The sequence below is a fragment of the Pteropus medius genome, unplaced genomic scaffold (genome assembly GCF_902729225.1).
Source record: "Pteropus medius unplaced genomic scaffold, Ma_sr-lr_union100, whole genome shotgun sequence".
In the NCBI taxonomy this organism is placed as follows: Eukaryota; Metazoa; Chordata; class Mammalia; order Chiroptera; family Pteropodidae; genus Pteropus; species Pteropus medius.
Genome location: NW_024356336.1, coordinates 7274837 through 7298554, shown reverse-complemented (window position 1 = coordinate 7298554; position 23718 = coordinate 7274837). Strand labels below are relative to the sequence as shown.

The 23718-nt window shown below is 42.3% G+C and overlaps 1 protein-coding gene across 1 annotated transcript in view; it reads right to left on the bottom strand.

The window, feature by feature from the left end:
• The window catches only part of SLC5A1 (solute carrier family 5 member 1), a 56955-nt gene that overhangs the window by 4321 nt on the left and 28916 nt on the right, over positions 1-23718 (bottom strand). Inside the window, exons 6-14 of the mRNA XM_039861834.1 lie at positions 15842-15947; positions 14598-14678; positions 13100-13320; positions 12731-12866; positions 11253-11360; positions 7994-8144; positions 5753-5921; positions 2455-2670; positions 793-898 (exon numbers count right to left, since the gene is read on the bottom strand). Coding sequence (XP_039717768.1) covers positions 793-898; positions 2455-2670; positions 5753-5921; positions 7994-8144; positions 11253-11360; positions 12731-12866; positions 13100-13320; positions 14598-14678; positions 15842-15947 — 1294 coding nt within the window. The remainder of the gene's footprint in view (positions 1-792; positions 899-2454; positions 2671-5752; positions 5922-7993; positions 8145-11252; positions 11361-12730; positions 12867-13099; positions 13321-14597; positions 14679-15841; positions 15948-23718) is intronic.

Below are 23718 nucleotides of genomic sequence, written 5' to 3'. Positions count from 1 at the left end.
CCTTTCCAAGGCCTCAATTTACAGGTCTGTAAAATTGAGGCGATAAGACCAAAGGCCCTTTTCAAAGCCAGGATTCTGATATTCCTGATAGTCAAATTTAGAACTCGTTCTGCTGTATCTGTGCTCTTTTTCACATAGAGCGGTAAGACCTTCAGCCCAATACAGGTAAAAAACATGACCGTGAGCTCCCACACTTTTGTACAACACACATCTCCACAACTATCTCCCATGTAGGGAAGAAAAGTTGCAACACAGAAGTTGAGGAAAGCATTTCTCCATGACCAAGTAAGTTTCTAAACACTAACTAAGCATTATCTTACTGAATTTCCAGAGAAACGTGACTTTCCAAATTTGATGTGGTGAGCCAGTAACACATAAGATCCCAGAGCCTCTATTCCATCCTGCTGATGTCACTAGACCACAACTTTGGTTTCATCTGCTTTCCATTCATAGGCTATGTCAGAAGACCACTAACTCTTCCCTTGTCCCTGGCCAAGCCTCCAAATCAAGTCGAGGTAGAAAATTCCTCACCCACACTTAATCACTGGGCATTGTAACCTGTGAGGGGTGAGGGAGCTGGGATGATTCTGTACCTCCCTCCTTCCCTTGACCAGGCTTGAATATCCCGAAATCTATTTATTCATCTCACCCCTCACCTCTCTCACCACTCCCTTCTAGGAAAGAGATCTGAGCTTTGATGAAAGCATTTAGGGAAGGCTTCTGTAAAGTGATCTTGCTGTTGTGGGAGTAACTTTTTAGAGCTTGGGACTAGGCTCTGAGTCAAAAAATCACCTATTTCAGTGATCTCCTCTGGGTCTTCACGGATGCCCTCTTCTCCTGCATCCAGGTCAATACGTTCTTCTTTGCTGTTGCGCAGGGTCCAGCACAGGCGGTAGAGCTGTGGAGAAAGCAGAAGAGGTTAGAAGAAAGATCCAAACAGTGTCTGAGGCCAACAAAGAGATACACATCAAGGAAAGGAAAAGTAATATGGCTTCTCAGTATCAACAAGAATGTAAATAACAGTGTCCAGCCATATCATTAGATCTAAATGTGTTAGAAGCTTAGATGTAAATCATACACATGCCCCTATAATATATGCATATTATGAGACTAAGAGGCTGCCTTGAATACAGAAATGTTTTAAATGAATAAACATCTTACTATACATAATAAACGAATTTGTTCCTTTTAGCACTAGTCCTCTGAAACAAGACTAGACACCCATTTGTCCAGACCAGCAGTATAAGATCATATTTTTGTAGATAGGTGTGTATCATATTCTGGGGAGAGGGGTCTGTAGAATCATGAGCCATTTAGAACAGGGAAGAGCTGGAGGCGTATTCTCTATTGACATGAAAACAGAAACTTAAGTCTAAAAATCAATGCAGTGTGTTCATCACAGCCATGCCCTCTTTGGTGACTACCTTGCTTTCTCTACTTCAAGAGGATGTGTGGAGCTAAATGTGTTTGGGGCTACAACTCAGAGAAAGACATCAGGAAGCAATTAATACAACACAAAGAAAGTTGGTGACAGATTCAGCCCGTAAATAGGACGGTGGTTCTGCTGCTGTAAAAGCAGTTTTTGTTTGACATTAAGTTTGGTCACAACTCTAAAAATTCAGCAATGAGTTTGAAGGTCTCTTAGGGATTTCTTAAGTCCCCGTATTTGTATACATGTGCATAATGGGTTAACAACACCCTTTCTCTTTCTCTATGGATAAATATGATCTTGAGTTAATTCTCTAGGTCTATATCTTGGAAACCCAAAAAAGGGAAGAATTTCAGTGATGCTAGGTTACCAGACTAGATTGTTTATGATAAAAATGGCTCATAATTGGTCATCTTCATCTGCATTAGGAAGGCTGAGAATATGCCTTAAACCAAGAGTGACATCTAGAGCTAACTGAATACTTGACATTTTTTAAATCTTGAATCAACTGGACTTTGATATTGTTTGAAATTTCGTGAATTCTATGGGCAACTGTTTGGAGGTTTAATTGGGAAAAATAAAGGGCAAATCATACTTGGGATTTCCCTGTATGTGCTAATTTTTGTAAGTAAGTACGTCCCTTCCAGGAACCGTTGAGAGTTCTGACCATGAGACTGTTACAAAAAATGTAAGTTCCTATCTGGGACATGAGCATCTAAGCCACGGTATCCTCCATGTCTGCCAACGTGATCTCACTCCCTTGTACCTGAGCTGTCATTTGGGGAGCGTAACTCAGAGAATATCCCCTGCACTGCTGTGAGGACTCCTGCTGAAGACTCATGCTTGATACTGCCCTGCTGGGACAGCAAGTTTCCTATCCTGTATCCTTCAACATGACACCAATGGCAAGTACAGACTATTTTAGTCATGTGTGAGATAATCTAATTGAACCGAGGGCGACCAAGATGGGTGTTGCTGCATGAATAGGAACAAAGGCAGGGTAGGTCTCCTGAATGGATACTCACATGCACATCTGGAATGGGCCTGGTGAAGAGAGAGACAACGACAATGACGATGACAGTAATGCAAAAGAGGATGATGGCAAAGTACAGGTAGTGCACACCACAGATAATCGTGGGACAGTTGCTGGGCTCCGTGCAGCTTCCAGTTCCGTAAGAAAACTCGGCGATCATACGAGACACCCCAATCAGAAATCCTATGATCAGTCCCCAGAAGGCTCCCTGTGAAAGGAGACCCTGGGTTAATGAACGCCCGAACACACAAAACAACTGTGCATTCCTAAAGGGACAGAGGCAAAAGAATAAAGGTAAGAGAAATGATAGGTCCAGGCAATCTGAAGCCAGAACACTAGAGTTCAGAGTATGGCTCAAGATTATTATGTCAGGCCTTCCATGAGTGTCATGCTTATCATGTTTCAGTGATTTGATTTTCTCTGGGTCATAAGACAAGGATTCTTCATATGATGGGTTAAAGTGTCTAATAACTGGTTAGAATATCAACTGAAAGCCTTAATTCCAAAAATTCCCTTTAACTTTAAAAATAACTTGAATCTTTTTGCCTGCAGTTACTATTACCATCAGCCTCCAGATAGGTACATTCAGATGTAAAGTAATTACTTGTGAAGTAATTTGTATTCCTCAAAGACATGGAAAAAGAAATTGGGTCACTAGAGGATAGAGGAAAAAGGAACTTTTCCCTCAGCCCCTTTTATAAATCCAAAATCACTGTTTTTAATTTGAGAACATAAAATTATACTATATGTTTTTACATTAAATTTTAGATTTACATATTAGAAATACAGAAGCCTTTAAGAGACTAGAAACATTAAGAAACATTTTTTCATGATTTTTTAACCATTCTTTCCTTCTTTCCTTCCCCTCTTCCTTCTCTCTCTCTTTATTGCCATTCTTTGCCTAGAGGACCAGCTCGGAGTCTAAAGGCCGCATTTTAAAAGGACCAGTGACAAAGTAGAGCAAGCTTATATAAGAGCGACCAAAAGAAGCTTTCATGATTTTGTCAAGTGTTGATCTGAAGAGCCCCCTCGTTAGCCATCAGTACTCTTGCACTCAGGTGCCATAAATTACCAGCTATTATTAAACATAGCATGTATGTTCGTGTCCCAGGTCTTTGCACAGGTCATTCACTCTACCTGGGAGAGCACGGGCTCTTCCCTTCCTGATAATCTTGTTCTAGTTTGAATGTCCCCTCTTCTCCCCAGACAGAACTAGGTCAGCACATCTTCCTTGGTTGTGGCTGCAGCGCTGTGGACACACCTCCACGCCAGCACCACCCACACTCTTATATAATCACACATTTGCTTCTCTGTCTCCCCGTCTGAAATGGGAGCTCACCCAGGGGAGAAACCAGTATTCATTGCCTTTGTTTTGCTAGCGCCTAGCCCCATATCTGGCATCAGGAAGTGTCTGCTAGATAAATAAATGAACAAGGAAGAAGGAAAAGACTGATGTTCTCCATTCATCCCCCATACACTTACTCAGTTGAAAAATTATTTCTTGACTTTAGTTTGTGTGAATAATATCAATAAAACTTGCTACAGCTTTCCTTCTTTCTTGGCAATTAGCCTCTCCCTATTCCTTCGGTCTTTATTCTCAAGAGGTTCTTTTAAAATCTGAGAAATTTTAACATTTTCCTTAAGACTCAGAGTCACCCCTCAGCAAACACAGTGCCTGACCAGTTCTGAGAATCACTTTGCAGCCTCTACCTGCTACCCTCTGAAGATTCTAGATTGGTGTTTCTCAACCTCCACACTGTGACATTTGGGCTGGATAATTCTTTGTTGGGTGTTAAGGGTTGTCTTGCATATTCTAGAATGTTTAGCAGCAGCCCTGGGCTCTCCCCACAATAGCACTCCCTAAATTGTAACAATCAAAAATGTTCCCAGACATCACCAAATGTCTCCTAGCAGAAGGCAAAATCACCCCCAGTCGAGTACTTTTATAGTTCATCCCAATTCTTAGCCTTTATTTTTTGAAAGCTCTAGTTCATTGCTGAGTTGAGTCTGCCTGTGACCCATCACAATACTCAACTGAGCTCCTAGCCACAAGTTCCTAATTTGCAGTTTAGAAATCTCTTGGTGAACCAGCCTCTGCCAATTCCTACTGAAACTTATCTCGTTGCGTGCCCATTACTCAAACCTGTCGAGATCACGATCAGGTTCAACTCTAATATCTCGGGAATGTTTATCTGTACACCTTGTTTTGTGTCACCAGCAAATCTGAACTATCTCCCTAATGGCAAATGGCAAATGAAGAGAGACATGTAGTGATTTATGCGCCTCAAAGCTGGGTCACTCTATGGAGCTATATTCCCCTGGTATGTATTTGTTCCTGTCCTATGGGGAGAAAGAGGTTATCTTCAACCAAATATATGTCATCGTTTACATTATTTCAGACGATGAGCTACACAATCAGCACCCCCACTCCTTCCTAACCCTCTCCAGGCAAGGAAATGGTTGCATACAGAGGCAGCTGAGCAACACCCCACTCAGAAGGCATATCCACAGGAATTCTCTACAAAGTGCTTTAAAACCTGTGATGGTACCTCACTGATGACCCCGACACTTGAGCCTGGCTTTCAAAGGGGCTGTGCCTAACCTAACTTTAACCTGCCTCTCCAGTTGTGTCTTCTGTTATCCACACACACAACTCCCTTTCAAGCCAAGCAAGATTGCTGACAAGCCCCTCACCCTCATCCCTTTCCTTCCACTTCCACCTGCAAGTTCCAGACAGTGCTGTTCTCTCTGCCTTGAATGCCCTCTTTTCCTCCTCAATTTCAACCCATGTTGATATAGCCTTTCTAGGAATCCGTCCCTACTAATATTTTATCCCTCAATTGTTATCTACCTCATGTGGTTTTATATATAAACTGCTTGAGCACCAGGACTTTGTCTTCACTAGGCCCTGAAAAGTGCTGGCCGGAAAGTTAAGCTCACTGCAGAACCACCAGAGGTAACCTGTGCTAGGACTTGCTCTGGAGTTGCTTGCCCAGGGGCTACAAACTTCCCGGGTAGTGCCATGCAGCTTGGGGAAAATCACCAAGATTGGATGGAAAATGTATATCATTAGCTGGAAATTAGTTTGGAACCTGCAGCAAGGAGAAGAGAGGAGCCCAAGAGAATGAACCCGTGAGAGTCCCATGGTTCCTGAACAAACCCTAAGAAGCACATCCATCCTGGCTTGAGACCTCTGTGAAATAGAATCCTTCCCACAGAGAATATGCTAATCAAGGTGGGAATTTCTGTGCCAGAATGGGCTTTCCTGTACATACATGAATGATACCTACCGGCTCATTGACTCTCTTGCAGAAAATAGCAAGCAGGAAGACAGCTGCGATGGGTGGTCCCAAGTAACTGGTGATGGACTGGATGTAATCAAAGAGCTGCCCACTTTGTGCTGACTGCACAATGGGCACCCAGGCAATGCTGATGCCAATCAGCACCAGGATAAACAACCTGAAATCAGAGCCCCCACAACAGAGTGTCAATACATGGCTTTACATGAATCAACATATGTGGCTATGCATCATATATATAATGACCCCAGCAAGAAAAGATAATTAGCAAATTCATTCTTATGGCTTTTTTCTTTCATATTCTCCTTCCTTAGGAAAGTCATCTGTGCCTATGAATAAGTAAAATGCACTTGACTTTCAACAGTAACCTCAACCTGTCACTACAACAAGAGAATCCCACTTTGAGAAGCAGTAGAGCGTAGGAACAAGAGTGTAGACTTTGGATCCCAGCAATCCTGGATTCAAATTTTTATTCTCTCTATGACCTAGGACTCTTTGCTTTACCTCTCAGAGTTTCACTCCATGTGTAAACTAGAAAGAATACAACTGACCTTGCAAGTTTGGAATAAAGATTAGCTATAGTAAAACGTCTAGCAAATTGTAAGCACTCAATAAATAGTAAAAACTATAATTATTATTTTCTTCTCCTCCTCTACCTTCTCCTTCTTCTTCTTCATAAGAAAGTTAAAATCATAAGACAAGAAGAGTTTATAAAGGAACAGTCTAGATAGAAAGGGACTCTACCAGGTATTTCTACCTTTCCTCCTCTTGAGTTTCACTTTAAATTCTGAAAAGTTTGGAGGGTTCCCTTACTAGTCCTCTTACTTGTGCTCTTGGTTTAATTAGAAAGAAGGCTTGATTCCTTGGCCTCATTTACTTGAATTTAAGGCAAAAGAGTCTGAAACTAACCTTCACAAAGCAATGTTTTCATTCACATATTTCTCCTCCTGGAATGCCCTCCTACTGCTCCCCCACTTACCGAAATCCTACCCACCATGTTGGACTCAGCTCAAGGTCACCCTCTCCTAGGAGCCTCCTCCCCAAACTACTGCATGCCATGCTCACCTCTCTCTTCTCTAAGCCTTTGATCACTCTTACAGTCCCCACAGAAAAGTTCAGGATTGTTTCATGTAACTGTAAGCAGGGACAAGCCCCAAGGCAGCAGTCACTGGATGCACAAAAATGCTAGCCCCAGCATAATCTCAGAGTCAAGGGGTCTAGCCTTGAGCAAAGCAACAAAATGGTTCTCTTTCCATGTTGCATCTTGAGCCTTATAAATAACAGGAAAAGCTAGCAAACTCCTTTCTAAGGAAAAATTACTCAGGGTAATGGTGTTGCTTCCTGTGAAGCAGAGTAGTAAACTCTTGCCTGGTCAGACCTTTCCTGAACGCCAGATATCTTGTCATCTACTGTGACCTTTCAGTCTTCCTTTCTTTCCTTTGCTTTAATCTTGATTACAAGAACTATGAGGTGACAAACCCTTTCTGCAGTCACTGGGGACCTCTCCTTTGACTGACATCCCAGAGATTTGTTCCACTTGCCCTGAGGATATTGACCTGCCATTGCCCCATGGAGAGACATAGCAGAGCTTCTGCTAGTCTGTTCAGACCATCTGCTCCATGGATAATCATGATTATTAGCACACCTGACCCATGTGTCGATGCTTACTACTTCCTGTATCGTATCACGTCCATTAGTCCATTGACAATAACAAATGTGCACAGAGCCTGGTGTTTCAGACTTTATAAAGTATGCTCCCAGGCACAATAACATCTGACCCTTACAATGAGCCTGCAAAATGTTGCTGCAAAGGGTCAAGGCATTGGAGGCATCTGGACCTCAAAGATGACCAGTGAGGAGAGCTGCAGTGTGGAGGGCTGAAGAGGACAATGTGGGGTGGTATAAAGAGCTGTAGATAAGGACTCAGTTGGCCATAGGTTCCAGTCCTGGCTCTGCCATTGTCCCAGCTGCTTGGATTTAGGCAAGACAAGTCTCATTCTGCTCACTGATAAACTGAGGGTTAGATTAGATGATCCTTGATATCACTTCTCACTCTAGAAGGGCACATTTGACAATAAGCATTTTAAAGTTAATGTCACTGAAGGGCAAATATAACTAGCCACAGTGGTTACTCCCATTCTACCCAAGTATCTACCAGTCTTCCTCAGCTTGAGGGAGGTGCTCTGATCATTCCAGCTTTCATGGTGCATGACAGGGGGAAACTGCATTTACCTTCCTGCAATCATAAGCTCTTTCTCACTTGCACCCTTCCGAATCTTGGTGTAGATGTCCATGGTGAAAAGGGTGCTGGCACTGTTGAAGATGGAGGTCAAGGAGCTCATAAGAGAGGCCAACATGACCGACAGCATCAGGCCACGCAGTCCTGGAAAAGAAGGTTCTGAGTGATGCACAGCGCCTCAGCTCTTTTGTGTTTGGAAAGTTTGAGGACTCAAGGTTTGTTTGGCTGATGAAACCATGCCATGCTCTTCAATTTATCTCTCCAGAAAGACCAGACATTTTAAGGAATGGACTGTGGCTTTACATTATATTGTAAACCAACAGCAGTCAACAAAGAGCTAGGGACAAAATATATATGAGGTAAATACTTTGCAGTTGTATGGTGATGGTGGTGGTGGTGGTGGTAGTGTGTGTGTGTGTGTGTGTGTGTGTATGTGTGTCCATCTGAGGGGATTTTTATGAGGTCTCTCACTCAAAAGATTCATAATATAGCAGAAATATTTAAACTAGAATTCAAAAGATGAGGTTCTCAAAAAAATGAAAAGACAACCCATAGAATGGGAGAAAATATTTGCAAATCATATATCTAATAAGGGTCTAGAATACAGTATATATAAAGAACTCCTACAACTCAATAATAAAAACACAACCTGATGAAAAATGAGCAAAGGGCCCGAATAGATACTTCTCCAAAGAAGATAAACAAGTGGCTAATAATCACATGAAAATATGCTCAACAACAAGAAAATTCAAATCAAAACCACAATGAAATACTACTTTTCACCCACTAGGGTAACTATAGTAATAATTTAAAAAAAAAAAAAAGACAATAGCAAATGTGGTTGGAGATTTGGAAAAACAGGAACCCTCAAACATTGCTGGCAATAATGTAAAATGGTACATCTACTGTAGAAAATAGTCTAGCTGTTCCTCAAATAGTTAAACACAGTTACCATATGGCCCATTAACTCCACTCTTACCTCTTAGACAGTCCTGACTCATCTGATATCTCTATAACTTCAGACACAGTCCTTATACTACCGAACAGAAGAGTTCTTACCCTTTATCCACTTTACCATCTTTCACATATTCAAAGACATCTCATGTCCTCCAGAACTCTCTCTTCTCCAAGCTAAACATTCTCAGTCTCTTGCAATATTCCTGTATAATGGGGTTTGGAGGACCCAAGTATATTAATATAGATCTCTATTAAACATTAGCTTGTAAGAGTTGAGCTAACATTCCTGCCTTTTGAAATATTTTTGGAACATGATTCTATGGTTCCTCTACATTTTGTATCTGTAAATAATTGTATGATTTCATCTACAGCCTTGCAAGATGAGTGATAAAGGCTGCTCATTCCAATTATTTTATCATTTGTCAGGAGGATTTTTTAAATGGTTCCTCCTGAGTTTGTATAACGTAGATCACAGTCAATTGGAGCTATAGGAGTTATAAAGATTATCTAGTCAAACTACTACATTTTTCAGTTGATGAAACAAAGGTCAATTTCAAGGAGTTAGTATGTAGGGCTTCAAGCCCTACCTCCTCCATTTGCTTCACCAGTTAACTGTTAAGCTGGGATGGAGCTCCCCTCTCTGTACCATATTCTTATCAAACTCCCATTCATTTATTCTCTTGACAAATATTTGTTAAATATAACTTTACAGTGATTTAGGCAAGAAATAATGGTAGATCAGGGTAGGATGATGGTCGTAAAAATAGAGATAGATGAATTTAAGAGATATTTAGGAAGCAAAATGGACAAGATCTGGTGATAGATTGGAGGAGGAACATTTACTAGCTGAGTGGAGGAGGCTGAATCTGAAAATTAGACAAAAAGAGCAGCTAAAAAGAATGGGGGTGGGACAAACCAGAAAATATAGTATTATAATATCCAAGAGAAGAAAATAACTGAAGAAAGATGAATGTTCAATAATGTTGAATGCTACTGAGGGGTCAAGTAAAATGAAGAATGGAAAATATCTATTTGATCCACCACCAGGAGGTTATCAGCGAATTCGGTATTTACAGAAGCCAGATTCCAGCTGGTAAGAGAGTGGCAATGGTACAGGTAAACACAGCATTTCATTGTCCTACATGACACACTTCTTTCTGTCCTGTACAATGCTAGAACAATAGTACTCACCCAGGGTCTGTCTGCCAATCTAAAGAAATAGCATAAACTCCCCCACGTAATCTAAGGCCAGTGTAATCTAAGCCAGAACTCTAAAAAAGCCATGTGACTCTTACTAATTGTAACCTTAATTAATAACCAACCCAGCTCAATGGTACAGTTAACTATTACTCCCACATTTATAGAATTTAAATGTAAACAGTTTGTCCAAGGTCATGCATCTAGTCTGTGGTTTAAAATTTTTTTTTGAAGACCATTCCAAGTTCCTCAATTGCAGCCTTGAGCAGAGTTCTGTAAGCCAGACACTGAGTTGCTGTGTGGCTTGGAAAAGTCACTTTCCCTCTGTGTAGGCCTCAGTTTCCACAACTGTAATAGGAAGAGTTTTGACTAGATGATCTCTATGTTTCTTTTTAGCAATAACATTTTATATAAGTTTGTTCTAAATTTTCCTGATAAATACCTTTGAATTTTTGGTCTCCTGAGATTCCCTAACCTAACAAGATTCGCATCACTTGAGCCAGAATTAAATTTTTCTTCAATATGAAATATGAACAATAACCCCAAAGGTCTGCCCCAAAACCCTAGCGATTCTGGATTTAGTCCTCAATCTCCTACAATAACGCATTCTCTATAGTGAGGAGCCCTCTTGCACCCCATCCATCAACTGCCTCAAATGTCCTCATTCCAGAGCTTTCTCTCCATGTTTTTCTTTGGAACAGTCTAAAAGTCAATTCATTCTCCAGATAAAACTCTGCTTAGTTCAAGCCATCATGTTAATGTCTGTTGGAGAACTAAGAAAGAACTTCCAGATAAGCATGGAAAAGTCGTGGTCTTCCCTAGTACCTTTTCAGATTATCTCTTTTCTATGTTTGACTGATGGACAAGTGCTAGGTCTCAGAGAGCCTAACCAAGTCCTATGTCTCCTTCCCCTTGTGGGAAGATATGATTAAAAAAAAAATGCTGAGGACACCTGGAATGAGGCTTTTTCCCTACTTGCTTCCAGGATCAAAACTTTCCAGGATCATGACTTTGTCCAGGAGGCCCACAGAAATCCATGTAAAGTCTAAGTCCAATCAGCCCCCCAAGAAAGACCCCACCAGTGGGGATGACTTTTACCATTCGGCATGAGCTCCACCACCAGGGTCGGATAGGCAATGTTGCTACAGCCAACCTTGGTGCCACAATATCTCTCACATTCCGAGGGGACGACGCAGGCAACTTTTTCTGGGGAGAGATAAAGAGCTATGTCAGCAACCAGACAGCAGGGAAAGATTCTCAAGATTCACTTTCTTAAAACAAGACTTTAAACAAGACATTCCTGCCCAAGGTTCCACAAAGAGTGAAGTTCCTGGCTGAGCCCTTTGGCTGCCATGCCCCTGCCCTGCTGTTTCTGACCACCCCTAAGCTTTGACTGGGGAGGAAAGACAGTTCCTACGCAGAGGAAGGGGAAGCACAGAAATGCTGAGAGTGGGAAAGGGAGAGGCACAGTCCTTAGACTCCAGCTAGCTGCCCTGCAGCTCAGCAGGGACCATTGCTTTGTTTGCCTGAAGATCACAGTGCCTGGTAACTCCTAAACTTGAGGCTTATTTGAAGCAGCTCTTGCAAGTAGGATTGACTGGGGGAATTTGCAAACAACGGAAGGAATTCCCCAGTGGGAGAGCTGATGGGTGTTATTTCCAAGATATGAAAAATCTAGGGTAGAGATAGAAAGGAAGTAGTCTAGTAGGGAAAAGGAATATGATCTAGAGACTTGAAGAAACATCTAGAAACCTCTACAGAATTCAAATCAACAAACATTTATTAGGTACCTACTACAGGTGTATTATTTAATGCTGCCCCTTATAGCACTGATTCATCTCTAATATTTGTATGTGTTGTATCAATTATAATGTGAACTATCAGTTAGATATATTTTTCTCACAACAAGTGAACCTGCATAGGAGTATGAGAGCACTATTAGGAGCATGCAGCCACTGGCAGCAAATATCCCCAGACTGTCTTGTCCTGATTTTGAAGGGCCCTCACCAACTTTCACTTCGTGGTACTCTTTTCTTGCTATTATTTCATATTCCAGGAAGGTTTTGACTTAGCATGGTTGAGCAAAACACAAAAATGCAATGGCAATGCTGGAGAGGCCACAAAAGGGCCAAGGAAGAATCTACCACCCTAGATAGCAATGTGCAAGGCTCAAGGACATGGTCCAGGAAATAGGGCTCGGAGCGTCAGACTGGCTGGGGGTTCTCTCACATTAGGGACATAGTACACATTATTACAGCCTTAAGTAGGACTAAGCAAAAAGTGAGCAATAATTAGTTGGAAGAAGCTACAGCTGGAGACATAGCATGACTTCAGAGAATTTGCAAAAAGGGAGAAAGCAATTGCCAACATAAGAAACCAGGGAAGGCAACTCGACAGATTCTGTGATCTCAAGTTGCTCACTCTCTAGGAGGAGAACAGTAATGCTTGATTATTGCAGCAAGAAAAGAAAAAGAAGGAGACAGAAAGGAAAGAGCAGAGAGCTTTAGAGCTTTAGAAGTGACTCAGAGACAGGAGAATGGGAGAGAATGGCCGCTGAGTCCAGCAGAAGGCATCACCTGTGTACAGGATGCGGCTGACCATTCCTGTCATCACTATGAGGAACATGGGCAGCAGCTTGAGGTACCCACACATGATGCAGCCAGCCTTCACATGAGACATGTTTTTGGCTGAGAGGCAGCGCTGGACAATGACCTGCCAGGGAAAGCCTGGTGAGGGAAGGGTGCAGGCAGACACCTTCTGGCCACCCCAGCTCCCCTCCACATCCTGGGTCCTCAGCCTGGCACTCCCATGTCACCAAGGCTAGTGACCCCCAGCACATATGAGCCCTGCCCTTCCTTTCCCAACCCTGCAAACCACAGATAGACAGGAGTCCCTGTAGTACCTTGAGTAATACCCTGACCACCCTGCATGTCCAGCGTGGGTACCTGATCTGTGCACCAGTACCACAGGGATATGATGGACATCCCAAAGATGAGCCCGGGCCATGGCAGGTCTCCACTGATGGGATCTCGAAAGATGTGGAAGGAGTCAGCCCTTGGGGTGTAGCATTCCTCCTCGATGGTGATGTTTCCATAAGAAATCTTGGTTGGAATGGCTTTCATGTACTTTGTCATAAAGGCTTCATACCCTCCCACTTCATGAAAGGCTGGAAAACATCAGTAACAAAAATCAATATCCCAAAACTTTCAACTCTTCATAGCAGTTTCTTCCTGTAGATGCCTGAGAAACTAAGAGGACCCGACCCACGGCGAAAGCCCTCACTGTGTGGTCTTGGGCAAGTCACTTTCCCATTCTGGGCCTTAGCTGTCTCATCCATAAAATGGGATTATTAACCCTGCCTAGCCCCCTGGGGGACTACTGTGGGGATCCAAAACAATAACCTGTAAAAGGACCCCAACCATAAACCTCTTTACAAAAAGAAGGTATTTTAATTACAAAAAAAAAAAAAAAGAAAGAAAAGAAAAAGAAAAAGAAAACTTGGTTTTGAACCAGGTTCAGAAACTTTGTTTTTCCCCTCAACCTCCTCACCCGCTCCCCATGTCAGCAGCAGCTTTTAGGAACCTGGACACACAGTCTAGGCAATACCACCCCTGGTCCCAGCCATGTGGTAGGATGAACAGAAAATGGATAAGGAGTCTGGAGCCCCGTCACCTGTTGACTGTGTGTCTTTGAATAAAACATTCCAGCCCTTGCCCTGCAGACCCTCAAGGACCACTGGGTAAAAGTGAATGGAAGCTCTTGGAAAATAGCATAGAAAGCAGATAAGAGACTTCACAGGACACACAGGGCATGGGCCCCCTTAAAAATAAAATGCATTTTATATCTTCTTCTAACAAGTACCTCTAGATCTAAGGTTTCCAGTCTTATCTTCAAGAGTTCATAGACAAAATTTTAAAAAATTGGAATGAGGGACAACATAGAATGATTGATTTTTTTAAATTTTGTCAAATAAGGACATAAGCAAGAAAATGATCACTATCATCACTTCATAAAAGAAAGAACATTTAATATCAAAATGTAGACAAGATATAATCTGAGATTTAAGACACAACATTTGAATATATTTAGCCCAGTGGATATTTAGCCTTATCCCTTTTTATGTCCAGTTTCTCTGTGGAGAGAAGACCATGTCATCAGAGGCCCACAGTGGGTACCACTGGCCCAGGCTATTCAGAAAGGATAGCAGGGAATCCAGGTGTTGTCTGGGCCAGGCCGAGCCTGAGACCTCCAAGGCTAAAGAAGGTGCCCCCTGGACACCTACAGTGATGGTCATTCTGGGTTAGACCACTCCCCTGGTGAGGGCAGAGCTCGCCCAGCTCATTGCTTGGGAAGGCAAAGGACAGAGAGGCTAGACTTGCTTTTCTCTTCTTGGGACTCTACCTCTGCCTCCTCCCCTCCTCAGCCTATCTGGACACCACTTACCAAACCCAGTCAGGATTAAAGACCCCACCAGCATGATCACCGTCTGCAAGGTGTCCGTGTAAATCACAGCTGCCAGGCCCCCTAAGTAGACAAGGAGACAATCCATCTGACCTCATGTAGGACAACAATCTGTCAGCCTGCCTCCTGTTTCCACCGCTGTCCCTCTCCCTCTGCATACCTTCTTAGCATGCTCCTCAGCCACCTACTTGTTTTTCCTTCCTTCTCTCCCTATCAGCAGCCTGCTACCCAGCCTGCTACCCAGCCTTATCCAACATCTCCACTTTTCACAAAAACGCAGAGAAGACCTTGAGGAAAGGAGAAATATTCCTCCCTATTTGAGGAGGAAGAGCTTAATGTGATCCTTTTAAGCCAGGAGATGGCTCCTCTATAATAAGAAAAAGCATCTTCCACAAATAAAGGTAGGGAAGAGCAAAGTGCTGACATCTCTACATGATGTCCATGGCTATTACCAAATCAACACATTTCAAAGGGCTACTTGTATGTTGACTCTTTCTCAGGCCATCTATGTAACTTCTTGTCCCCAAAAGCTATGAGACCCCAGCTGAGCAGAAAGTTCCATCACTGGCCCTGGTCCCCCTAACTGAGGCAGAGTAACACCTCTGCAAAGGGGTCCCCAATTGTTATTTGTGTCACTAGCTTCTCCAGTAGACCTCTTGAGTCTTCCTCTAAAATCTCTCCCATCCTCTCACATTGCCTCCCAGTCCTTGTCACATCAAATTCGAGGCATCTGTCTGGCTTCCAAGGCCTCTTCCCTGTGACTTTGCTTGAATTCTCAGGACTTATCACCCACTCACACACCCCAACTGCCTCATATTGACTGCCCTCCTCCAGCCAAGCACATCTGCTGCTCGTTCTGCCTTGGCCCCACACCATGCCCATTCCTACCTCCATTCCTTGCTCCTACCTGTCCTTGCACCTGGCACTCCTTCCCTGATTCTCCCAACTCAGCCAAGTTCCCTCTACAACCTGCAAGGCCAAGCCCTGCCCCACCAGCTGGAAGAAGCCGTCCTGACTATTCCAGCCAACACTGGAGTTGTCTAGGGCCACCTGTATAACTTCTTAGGGTCTATAAGTTGAGACCAAGCAAATATCTCATCCTCAAACTATTTCCTGGGTGTATTTCTCTTCCTCAAGAGGAGAAGCCATGTCTCCTACTTCCTTTCATCCTTCCCAAGAGCCTAACCCTGGGCTGGGCTCCTGCCAAGATATCTGAATGGACTCACCTGTAATTGTGTAAATGCCAGTGATAGCCAATAAGAGAAAGATGGCCAGGTACAGATCCAGGCCCATGGCCAAGTTGATGAATATGGCCCCAGAGAAGATGTCTGCCTGGAAGGAGAAGAGAGGTGAATTAAGGGTGATAGAGGCCAGTTGGCTACAGGGCCTGGCTGAAGTACATTAGCTACAGGCCAGGGAGGCAAGCTTGGAGGGTTCAGCAGAAGCCATCTCCTGTGTAGTGTCAATGTTTGTGATTTCTAGGGCCCAGTGTTGGCCCAAACCCTCTTGCCCTTTGGCTAAAATATCATAGAGATTCATATTTTTATCCCCAGTTAAGAATATGAAAGACACAATTCCACAAATATGAGGTATCTAAAACAGTCAAACTCACAAAATCAAATACTGGAATAGTGGTTACCAGGGGCTGGAGGGATGAGGAAATGAGCAATTATTAATCAGTCAGCATAAAGTTTCAGTCAAGTAAGATGAACAAGCTCTAGAGAGCTGCCACACAACATTGTACCTGTAAGTCAGCTATAACATATTGTACACTTAAAATTTGCCAAGAAGATAGATCACATGTGAAGCGTTCATCTCACAATAAAATTAAAAATTAGGAGGATACGAATACCTGAGAGTCATGCTCTATTTCTAAGTTTCCCAAAAAGCTTTGTTAAAGATGATAATAGATATTCCATGAAAAGGAAAGGCTTCTATGGTCAAAGAGATCTGTGAAATGCTGGATTAGACAAAATTAAAGCAGTTTCTTTACCAATTTCTCTGAGCCTTTAATATACAGCATGTACAGTGAATCCCCAAGAGGGGAGCATGGGAAATGGCCCTTCACAAACTTATTTAACTATGAAACTCTGTTTGCCAAGGAACAACTATTAACACTCTGAGGTTCCTACCAACTCACCCATGGACTGCCACTCTAAGCCATTAACCACTGTTTACACGTCAGTGTGCAAAGTTTGATCAGATCTATTCTCAAAAGCAAGCGTGACTGGTGGAGAATCCCATGACTGGAAAACTCTAGCCCCACCCTGGAGTGGGGAGAAACTTTAGCAACATCATAATGTGATCTCCCTGGTCCAGATGGAGTCCATCTTAACCATAACATAACCAGAATATCACCGAGAACGTCTTGCATGGCAGGCTTGGTGCTATGTGGTTTTATGTAGATTAGCTCATATAACTTGAGGAAGAATTGTTCCCTCTTCACCCTTGATGTCACTAGTTCTGGATGCAATTCCTTTTCTCCTCCCTGCTTCATTTAGCCTCATAAAGAACCTTTACCTGGCTGGATGGTGCAGTTGCTAATTTAAACCAACAGAGAGTGCTGGAGTCAACCAAAATGAATTTTCATGGCATCTCCAATACTACCAGGAAGGATAGGATTAAGGGAGGATCATGGTGAATCTTTTGTTTTCCAATCTCTAGGTAGGAAAGAAAATAGACTTCCCCTAGATGCAATGCACAAGCTGTTCTATTGCATAAACCCTAATATGTTTTAGGGCATGTAAAGGGCCACCCAGTCAGAGCCCTGGGGAACGGTACCCTTGCATCACTTCTATATTCTTATCTTCCCCTCTGCCCCCTTGCAGCTTCTCATGGCCCTCCAGTGTGACTCAGGTCCCCACCAACCAAATCTTCTATTCCCCACCTCCTCATTGGCAGAGAGCCTGTCTCACACCAACTCCAAGCTTATATGCTAATGCATGACCCCCTCCTCCAAGACAGGCCTCCTGAGGACTTGATGCCTCACCTCCGCTACAGATTCTCTAGCCCCAAGGGACCCAATGTCATGGTCTTTCCTGATGGAGGAGGAGAGGCCCAGTCAGCGTATGGGGAAAGAGATGATAACTTAGAAAGAGACACGCCAGCGCTGGTTTTAACCCCAGCGCTGCCACTATAGGCCTGAGTGAGTGACTAGATAAAACATTTCACCCCTCCATGTCTCAGTGTCCTTGTGATTCTCAGTGGCTGGAAGGAAAGCATTTCCTTCCCAGGTCCTGGATCTGTTCCACCCTGCCCTCAGCAGCAGCCAAAGAAGAAGACAGAGTCCCCAGCTGCACCTTAACCTTGCTAAGGATGAAATGGCCACTCCTTCCTGACTCTGCACACTGGGCCACTTGAAATTGTGAAATGTAACCCCAATGCCCATCCCTCCCCTCCCACGCCTCTATATCATCATAAAGTTATTTCAATTGAAGGGCCCCATTCATTGATTACAATGGAATGCTGTTAAGTATGCACATTTTTGGTTCAGTAGATTAGCTAATAAGCATAAATGAGAAAAAAAATCCATGGCTGCTACTGCTTTTAAAATGCCCTTGGTTGGTTTACTTTCCAAAGTAGTTAATCTGTAATGCTTTACGACAACACGTTAGAGTAGACTATGATACCCTCATTGATATTTACCTTGCTGTCATTAGTCACAAATAAGTAACACACAACTCCTCAGATAATGCTAAAATAGAATCTATAAACATTTATGAGAAGTATTGGACTAATAGAAATCTTGTTTCTATTTCCAGGTAACAAGGCAGATAAAGAATTATAAGAAAACTTCTCTCATGAATAGAAGAAACCAAGACAAATTCTTCCTCTCATGAGTCACTCTGAACTTCAGAGTCAAATTCTTTCTGCCCTTGCAACCTCAAAAGCCAGCAGAGTGCCTGGAGATACCACAGTCAAGGTCACATTAACCTGGTGCTCTGATATTAGTCTTTAGATCTCCTAAGTACCCAAACTATATCCTGCTTCACTGTATTTTTGTCCTCCATATCCACGGCTCTCAATTACATGCACTGTTTGTATCCTCAAAACAAGGTGATGGAACAGGTAAACTGGTTCCGCTTTTCAGATGAGAGAAACAAAGTTAATAACTTCTCAAGGCGTAAAATCCAAGTTCTCTGTCTCCAAGTTTAATAACCTTTCTGCAGCACTGAAAAGTAAGGGTCATCCTTTCTGGAATATTTTCTAAAGAGCAAGGTCTTTTATAATTTGAAAAATCAATAAAATAATTTATGTGTAAGGTTGTTTAAAAACGGCACGGAAAGTTATACATTGAAAAGTAAAAGTGCCCCTACTTTCATCACTTGGCCCAAAGGTAACCATCATTGAGAGCTTTTTGTCCACCAGGGAATTTTTAAATGGCTTACTAAAAATTATATACCATATAATTATATGTAAGGCTTTGGTCATATCTTAATGTTTTATTTCTTTTTTTTAAAAAAAAATGGTGAACTGTTTAGATCTATAGAATCTGGGTGGCATTTGCTGTATTATCCTTTGTGATTTTCTGTATGTTCAAAGCATGTCATTACTTTTTTTTTTTTATTATTTTTCAGTTACTGAAATGTCATTACTTTTTTTTTTGTAAAACAGGGGACCTGGATAGTAGATCCCCAAAACTGACATAAAAGAACTCTCCTGTAATCCTATGAGGCCATTTGTTTCACAGTTATCCTTGGACTTCTCTCTAAACTATAGCCCTATATAAAGAGAAAAAAAAATAAGGAAGGAAGAAGGAAGGAAGGAAGGAAGGAATAGAAGGAGGGAGGAGAAGGAGGGAAGGAGAGGGAGGAGGGAGGAGGAGGAGGGGGAAGGGGAGGAGGAAGAGAGGAGGAGGAGGAGGAGGAAGGAAGGAAGGAAGAAGAAGGCTGAAGGAAGGAAGGACAGAAAGGAAGGAAGGAAGGAAGGAAGGAAGGATGGAATTGCCCCAATGTCACTAAGCAAAACCAACTTAAATTGAAATAGAAAATTATGGTCCTCTAGACTGGAAGTCAGCAAACTTTTTCTGTAAAGGGTCAGATAGTAAATGTTTTAGGCTTTGCAGATCATACAGTCTCTGTCCAACCCGCTCAACTCTGCCTTTGAAGCATGAAAGCAGCCATAGATAATACATCAATATATGGGCATGACTGTGTGCCAATAAAACTTTATTTACAAAAACAGGAAGTTAGATTTAACCCAAGAGCTTTGTTCTCATCACTTTGAAAGTTTGGCTGAACAACATCCCTGAGACTCATGAGAAACAATAAAAATACAGACCCGGTTGGAAAACCTCTTAGAGTAATGGAGTCTGACCCTGAGCCTTGGGCAGGTTGTTTCATCTCAGCTCTGATGCTTTGAGATTCTGTCATATATGTTCGCATTTGCTGCCCATTCTGGTCCTAGTTGTATCTGAGCATCCACTAATCCCTGCCTAGCAATGAGGTTTGAGATGGAGAGCTCCATTTCTCAAAATTTTCTTTTCATTTATGAAAGTGAATGGCCCAAGCAATGAGCATTCAAACCTGAAGCAAGAACCAAATCTCTTAGTTTCACCCAAGGATCCAAAATGGACAGTGAAATTGCTATAAAAGTTTATTGCAGTCATGATCTGTGATAACGGCTGCAGGAAACACAAACAGGGACATTGAGTCATCATGCGTAACTCATAAAAATCTGAGGCTTTATCTCAAGTGATTGTGCACATTTGATAAAGATATGTGATGCCAGGAACTTTTATAGAACAGAATGCTTCTCAGAACTCAATGAGGTAGAACTCAGGTGGAGCTAATAAAATTTAGAGGTGTACATGGAAGAATAATCAAATTTAAGTCTCAGAGCCCCAAAGGATGTGGCCGCAAGATAGCAACCATGGTCACGACCCCACACCACCGCTGCCTAATGGCCAGGGTCACACCTGGGCCCTGTACTTGAAATGCATTTCGGCTTTCTGTCCCATCAGTTTTACACACTCTGAATACCACATCCTCCCCAAGCCTTTCTAGCTGGTCCCTGGTTGCCATTCTTCTTACCCATCACAAACTATTCATGCCTCTCCATACACACAGCAAAAATGATTAATCTTTGTGAGCAATTTAAATCCCTGACTTCCTGTATTTGTTAACTAACAATTCTTTTCTTTTATCCATGAACCCTGAATCATGTGCACCTTAATGTGAGCTCATGGCGGCTACAGCAACATCAGTGTAAATCCTTTAGTTTATGTTGCTCTGTGACCCGTGGTGATCCTGAAGTCAGCCAAATTTATGAAGGCAAAGCCTTGCCCATCTGAGCCTTCTCTGCCCTTCCCTGCTATCTAGACGTCCCTCCTGCAGGTCCTTCGTAGCCCTGGTATGCAGCTGGTGTTTTCTCCTCACAGTCCTCTCAAATCCCACTCTCAGAAACTCATTGACGTTGTAAGGTCATTGCACTGACTATCTTAATTTTTCCCAAGGCCTTGAATTTAACCTACTCCGTACTAAAGGACTGAAAGACTTAGAAGACAGGCATGGGTACATAATGTCAAAAGGTTTGGATTCGGTATCGGGGACCCTGCTTCTCATCCTAGTTCTGCTACTGTTTAAGCCCACAAAGTCCCTTCCCCAATCTGGACCTCAGTTTCCCCATTCATAAAATGAGAACATAGGACATAGGACTAAATGATCTATCCCATTCTGTCATCCTACGCCTTCATTCCATCCACAGAGCAGAACTGTGAGGAGAACACAGACTTTGGAACTAGAGACACTAGGTTTCAATCCTGGCTTTGCCATACACTAGCTGTGTGATTTGGGACAAATTATCTAACTTCTCTGAGACTCAGATTTCTCTTCCAGAAAGTGGAAAATGAAATTAAAATCCCTACTCGTGCAGTACTCTTATGAGAATTGGAGATAGGATAAGTAAAGCCCCTACTGGAGACTAAGAAGAGACTGGCATTGAGTAAAGGGCAGCTATCATCTTTCTTGGGCATTATTCAAGGGATGCTGGTTCTTGGAAGCAGGAGGAACAGGTAGGATACCCGGCAAGGCCTCCAGGAAGATGCCCCAGAAATCACACAGAGAGAGAGAGAGCAGCCTACACCAAGTACTATTTAAAAGCAAAATACAGAAAAAGGTGACTGCTAGGGAATGGGCTCCATCAGGACCTGAGCTAAAGGAGGATGTCTCTCACTACCTAGGAGCTTCCAAGTCCAGGAAGGTTTAATCAGTAACCCAAACAATAGATGAGTCGATTGGGGAGGCAGGGAGTGAGGCTGGGCACTTCATTTATTTATATGACTACCCCTACACAAGCTTTGAGAACAAAAAGTGCCCTTTCCATGGCAACTGTAGTCAACAGACTTTAACCAGCTTGAACTGTGGACTTGGAGAAGTCTTGCTTCCAAGAAGGGGAGTCCAAGTGCTGTCCTCTACATGCTCATTAGGTAGGTGCCACCTCACAAGCTGAAGAGAGGAGCTGTTCCTTTACCAACTTCCTGCGAATTCCACCCTTGCTGCTTACACTCCTTTTTCTCCTTTTATATTGCTGCCCTCCCCTCTCTCAGGAAAACTGACTTCTCCACTCCTCCCAGCACTTTCTAATGCAGGCTCTGCACACTGACCTCTAATAAAATATTAAAACCCAGGGTTTTCATCTTGTGCCTAAAAACTAACCCTGAAGGAGAGGAGGAGAAAGTGAAACAGGTGGAACTGTCCCATTGGCAGGGAAAGCACAAAGGCACCAACCAGGGCAGTAGCCATTTAAATCAGGAAGCTGAGCAGGGAGTAATCCAGGGCACTGGTCCCAACGCCAAGACAAAGCCCTACTGGCCCTCTAGGCGAGAGTGTGCTTTCATTGAGTTGTGTAAAAAAATATATATGCAAGACCATTCCATGGGGCAATGACGGTCTCTTCAACAAATGGTGCTGGAAGAACTGGATATCCACGTGCAAAAGAATGGAGTAGGACCCCTACCTCACATCATACAGAAAAAAGAACTCATAATGGATCAAAAACCAAAGTAGAAGAGCTAAGACTATAAAACTCAGGAGTAAACATAAGAGTCCATTTTCACGACGTTGGCTTTTGCAGTGGATTTTTTTGGTGTCACTGAATCAATGAATTCAGTAACAACAAAAGTATGAGCAACAAAAGTAAAAGTAAATAACATGAACTTCATCAAAATTTAAACTTTTGTGTAACACTATCAAGAAAGTAAAAAGACACCAAGTACTATTTAAAAGCAATCCCTACAGATTGGGATAAAATATTTGTAAATCATATATCTGATAAGAGTCTACTATCGAGAATATTTAAAAAAAAAATTCAACTCAACAGCAAAAAAGACAAACACACATAAGAAATGCAGTTAGTATTAATGTAATGGCAAGGTGGAGAGCCAGAGGAAAGAGCAATTAGGGGGATTGTTTTACAAATTATATAAATGTCAAACCAATGTACTGTATACTTAAAATTAATAATGAAATAATTTTTTTTTAAAAGTTTGTTCTTTATAAATGGAAGTCTTCAGTGACTTGGGAAACCAAAGGCCTACTCAAGGGCTCAGATTTTATGTACAAGCTTTTATTCCTCCTACTCTATGCAGACTCCACCTATTCTTGTTTCCATGACAAGGAGACCCTAGGTAATTAAAATTAGGTTTGTCTTCATGATGGTTTAAGAAGATGGATAACTTTAATTGCTTGCACATGGAGGGAAGAGAAGGGTCTCTATTGCCACCTGCTGGGCGCCATGTTTTCTTCAGCCTCTCCAGCCTCTGGCTTTTGGCTTCCTTTGCAGGCTAAATATCCTCTGACGTTTGTCAATTTTTCTGTTTCAGTTTGTATGAAACATTGTCACAAAAAAGAAAAAAAACTTTAGCTTTCAACATCAACTATCAACTCATGCTAATTCATAAACAGGGACCATAACTAAACACTTCCCACAGCACTCAATGGCTTCCAAGTGTTTTTCATTAAATCTAAATGAAAACACTTCCCAGAATGCAATTTTAAGGGAATATTATTAATCACGTGACTTGATTAGCCTTCAACGGTGTAATAAGTGAATTGGCTCATTAAAAATAATTTTCTTCTTTCTAAGTAAAAGAAGAAAAGACTAA